At 46.1% G+C, this 5,000-nt stretch overlaps 1 protein-coding gene across 5 annotated transcripts in view; it reads left to right on the top strand.

Moving 5' to 3' along the window:
- dysf (dysferlin, limb girdle muscular dystrophy 2B (autosomal recessive)) overlaps nt 1-5,000 on the top strand; it is a 77,543-nt gene that overhangs the window by 29,815 nt on the left and 42,728 nt on the right. For all 5 annotated transcript variants that reach the window (XM_062516195.1, XM_062516196.1, XM_062516197.1 and 2 more), the window contains 2 exons: nt 1,316-1,403; nt 1,490-1,567. In XM_062516195.1, the coding sequence (XP_062372179.1) occupies nt 1,316-1,403; nt 1,490-1,567 (166 nt within the window). The remainder of the gene's footprint in view (nt 1-1,315; nt 1,404-1,489; nt 1,568-5,000) is intronic.

The following is a 5,000-nucleotide window of genomic DNA, read 5'->3' as shown; positions in this document are numbered from 1 at the left end:
TGCGTGCGTGAGACAGAACGGGTCCGTAACACAATTTTCTCTCTAATTCGGGTGCTTGTTTGTCCGGTGAGCCTGCACTGTCAAGGGCCCGTTCCAAGTCGTCATTGGCACGTCTGCCCCCGAAAAGCTCGCCGCTGGGTCGGAGACCGACCGTGAGCTCAAGAGAGCCTTTGTGGTGCCGTTTTTTTTTCTTTTTTCTTTTTCTTTCCCCCCGTAGATTGGCTTCAGCTAGATCTCCTGGCGCAGAAGAGTGTGGGCCTTTGGAACAAGTTCTGCCCTCACTGGTCAGACTCAAGATAGTATAAGAAAAAAACCAAACAAAATTCAAATCCTAGGCAGGGGGAACTCCTCTTGAGCTCCCCTTTTTGGAGATTTGTAGTTCGGCGATGTTAAGTGGTGACACTGTTTCAGGCCCTGCCAATGGTTTTGAGGTTCGGAGAGCCGCTCTTGAAGTCCTCTGATGTCTAGGCCCGTCATTATCACGTACTCAGTTTACAGGCCACTGGAATATTTAGACGTCAGATCCAGTCTTTTAAAAGCCAACCTAAGGTCATAAAATGACCAAGATACAACATTTCTTCGTGTCCGTTGAACAAACATATCCGTTTTTTTTTCCCACTTCTCAGATCATCGAGTGCATCAACATGGTTGCATCTCATAATGATTATGAGAAGATGTCGGGGGTAAACAAATCAAATGTGTAAAGATGAAATGGCACAGAAACGGCTTTGTGCATGTTTTGCATTGTGTCCATTCTTAGTTTCTGTAATGAATCCTGTGAATACAGCATATCATGCTGTATCCATGAGTCTAATTACGTCTTATAGTGTAGGCATCACTTTAGTGATTAACCATTGATGGGTGTTCAGGGTTGAATTGATGATTACTTTGGAATCATTACTTGTGATTTGTTAACGGACTGTTCGTTTTCACCAACACTTCACCATTCAGTGGCACGTACAAACAACACTGTGATGGATTCTGGGAAAACCCATCATACGGTGCAAAAGACTTATGACTGATACTAGCAACATCCAAGATTTTGGGAGGATGCATTCAGGGTTTTGCTAGGGCACGGTGTCCAGATTGTTGCCAGGATGACGTCAGAATCTTAAGTTGGTGAAATATCACCAGAGAGGGTTGAAATGGAACAAAAATCAAAGGATTTTTGAGTGCACTGTGTGAAGGGTTTTCCTAGATTGCATCACAATTTAGTCCTCTAAAAACCTAGGTTGTAGTTTAACTCTTGTTTGTCTGTACGTGTTTGTTCTAGAGGGTGAGATTTTGATTGTTTTATGTCTTTCTGTCGTTTAAGGGGAGCGTGACAGAAGATTGGAAGGATGACAAGTCCGTTACTACAACCTTTGGAGTCAATCGTCCAACCATATCTTGCTTTTTTGACAGTAAGCACAATTTCCTTTTTTTTCTCAGCTTTGCGAAGATCCAAAAGGCTTCTTGAAACGGAAAATTGCTTTCTGTCTGGTTTCAGGTGGAGCTCGTTATCACCTTCGCTGTTATCTCTACCAGGCAAGAGATCTGATCGCCATGGATAAGGACAGCTTCTCAGGTAATTCAACAGCACATACTGTAAGCAAGCCCCATACAAAAGCTACCTATACTGTATACCACTGCAACTATGATAACTATAATTTTGCCACTTCCTGGAAGGGTACTTTTGATGACTACTAAGCGACATGACTGATCGTGTTAGAAATGAAGATCAGAGAAGTGATGAGAAAGCTGATTGCTTGATTGAACCATCTCCAAGGTCTTGGTCGTTGTGCATCACTTCTAGTACAGATTGGAGAATTGTGTTTGTCTTTTGCATGTTCAGCTCCCCAATGAAATGATCAGTAGCACAATCAAATGACACTTCAATACAATCGTCAGCAGTACCGTAAGAGTGTCATTCACCATCTTTGTTGACAACTCACAGCAGTTGCTGCACGGATTTGTGGATAATAGGCAGCATAGATGATACATCACTGCTGCCTTCAAAAATATGTTTTTCAGTTTTTCTCTTTTGGAGCAGAGCCACTGTGTTGATGTGAACATTGTCTGTTGAAGGCCATTTAGAAAAGTCCCCTGGGCAAAAGCCAATTTGGTTAAACCCTGACACCCAGGTGGAAGTTCAGTAAATAATGATCTCCTGGCCATTATTTACTTAGGCTTTTCGTTGCCTTCGTTACGTTGTCTGAGACACTGTCAACATTCTCACCCCAATGAAATGTGTTGTTACCAAGTCCCCTTCCTTTCATAACAAGCAACTGTGGGCCGCAGTACACAGGCAAGCATGTGTGAGAGTGTTCTGTCACACCCTGGCTGTGACCTCTCAACCTCTGCGATTCCGTAGCCGTTGCCGCTGTTGCCACGCCAACAAAACTTCCAGAATGTCCCGGTTGGTAATTCCCGGCGCGCCGGTTGGTGTGACTTTGAAAAAGGCGCTCGGGGGAAGCCAGCCCGAGGGTGGGTTCCGACCTTCTGAAGGGATGCTTACGAGAGGAAAGCATGCCCACATGAAGAGCCCCATGCCAGTTTGAATGTCATTCGGTCTCTTGTTAATTGTCGCTAAGCTAAGGTACGTAATTCCCAGTCATTAGTCGGACTCCCCGTGTGCAGTCCCATTGCGTGGCAAGGGCTCGGGTCAAAGGGAAGTTCTAATGGGAAGCACATTGAGCGTGGTACAGTAACACTCGCAGAATAACATTTTTACGAATACGTCGTGAAAAAGGTCAAGTGTTGCACAATATCCACAAGGAACTTGTTTCTCTCTCTTTTTTTTTTTTGTTCTGGTATAAATAACGAAATAATAAAAAATATATATTTAGAGCTTTAACGGCAGAGCCGACAGGGCCTTGTTTACGTCAGAGGCAGTGAAATACAGCCGCTGGCTTGCAGCGCGAGCGGTGACTTGGCCCCGGGTCGCTTCTCGAGCCGTGAGGATGATGGGAACCCAGGGATCTCGGCTTTATGAGTCTGGGCAGCGGAATAGCCACCATGGCAGAGCGACGAAGGGCTGCCCTGGTGTGGTAAAGACCGGGTTCATGTCTGAGTGTGGTGTGGAAATAGATGGGTTGGTACTTACTGACCTCAAATCAGTCTGACTCCAGGCCTCATCTTTAAAAAAGGGAGGGTTTGTACTCATAGCTACCCCCGGGTTGAAATGAAGTGATCCACAGCCAGTCAATTAGTCTCTCACTGACGTAGCAGCCTTTTATTTATTTATTTTTTTAATGAAATGAGGTGAATACATGAAAGGATTTCCCTTAACAATATGTATGTGCAGAAGTAGCTGTGTGGTATAGTATGCTTTTAATCTTTGACCTTGAGGTAAACAGAACGGAGTCACCTTTAAAAGATCCCTTTCTTTTTTAAGACGTGTCTGTGCCCATGTGGGATTTTCTCACGTCCACCACTGATAGCACGACTGCTCTGGTTTGCGTCTGCTTGTGATCCCGGAGTTGTGATCCCGGGGTTGCGTCTTAACGGCAGCCTGCCAGCGTATACCAACCGCTGCTTGAGCGCTCCATTCGCTTGGCCCACGATGACTGGATTTTGAAGCTTTTCACATTTTATTTTATTTTATTTTTTTTGTCATATTGCCTCTGTCTGTCATTATACCATAACTCCTTGCCAAAGCTGCTTTATTTAACACTATAATGGATATTGTTTTTTTTTCTCTCTCTCTCTTCTCTGCCCTCTTGCATATTTCATAACTCCCTTTGTCATAAATATACATTGAGAATGGCGGTTAAAACTGCTCACATTTTCAATCAACAGTGCCAGATAACATTATATGCTCCTGGCACCAGTGAAGAATCAACAGGAAGGGGAAAACATTCTGGGTTTTACACAAATGAACACAGCATGACAAAGAAACCGTTTATAGTTTTTTTGGTTGGTGCCTCTGTTTGGCATATGGAGTCTTAAATATATTGCGTTCTAACAACAGTAAACCCATGCAACCGTTCGAGTATAACCAGCTTGTGGATCATGACGTGGCATTATGGAGAAATGTTTTATCCCGTTTCTGAATCCATATGTTTGTGCAGGTTTTTAAAGATGGAGGTGGTATTTAAAGTCATATTCAGCTTTATCGCCCAAGAACACACAACACACACACACACACACAGACACACACTCACCACACACGCACACACACACACACACACATACACACACACACACACACACACACACACACACACACACACACACACACACACACACACACACACACACACACACACACACACACACACACACTGTCTTTACAGCTCATCCCACTCAGTCTCTCTTTCCCACATAGCACTGTATACACACACACTCACACACAGACACACACAGAGTCACAGACACAGACACACACACACACACACACACACACACACACACACACACACACACACACACACACACACACACACACACACACACACAGTCACTGACATGTGCCCTGTGCAGTGTTTGTACTGTAGCTCCCCTCCTGATACCTGATACTGGGCCTGCATGTGGCAGTGTTGTGTATTCTGGGCTCCGTCGGGGGGCATCCCTTGATGAAGTTTGGGTGAGGTCAGGAGACCAACACGGCTGTGGCCGAGCCAGTGGCAGCTCCGTGCAAGAAGCTGCGATCCTTCCCCTCTTAGCAACACAATCCCCAAATAATGTTGGACGCCACTCAGAGGGCTGTGGTGCTGTGGGGGCGGCTGACAGAGGGGGAGAGGAGGGGAGGAGAGGGGGAGAGGAGGGGAGGAGAGGGGGAGAGGAGAGGAGGGGAGGAGAGGGGTCGCCGGCGGTTACTTCTGGAAGCGGGACACAGTAGCTCCAGTTAGCTCAGCTGATACGCCCGTTAGTGTAAACACCGGTCCAGCGCTGCTTATCAGGAAGGGGGAGGGTTGGCGCTCCCGTTGGACCGTGCCTACAGGGCTGTGCCTGGTGGCATCTGGCTTGTGTTTGACCGGCGGCTTTTGGCATATAGTGGCTGCCCCTGAGTGGCGGGG

The sequence above is a fragment of the Sardina pilchardus genome, chromosome 16 (assembly GCF_963854185.1).
Source record: "Sardina pilchardus chromosome 16, fSarPil1.1, whole genome shotgun sequence".
In the NCBI taxonomy this organism is placed as follows: Eukaryota; Metazoa; Chordata; class Actinopteri; order Clupeiformes; family Clupeidae; genus Sardina; species Sardina pilchardus.
The sequence above is the reverse complement of the archived record's forward strand: the minus strand, read 5'-3'. Positions and strand labels throughout refer to the sequence as shown.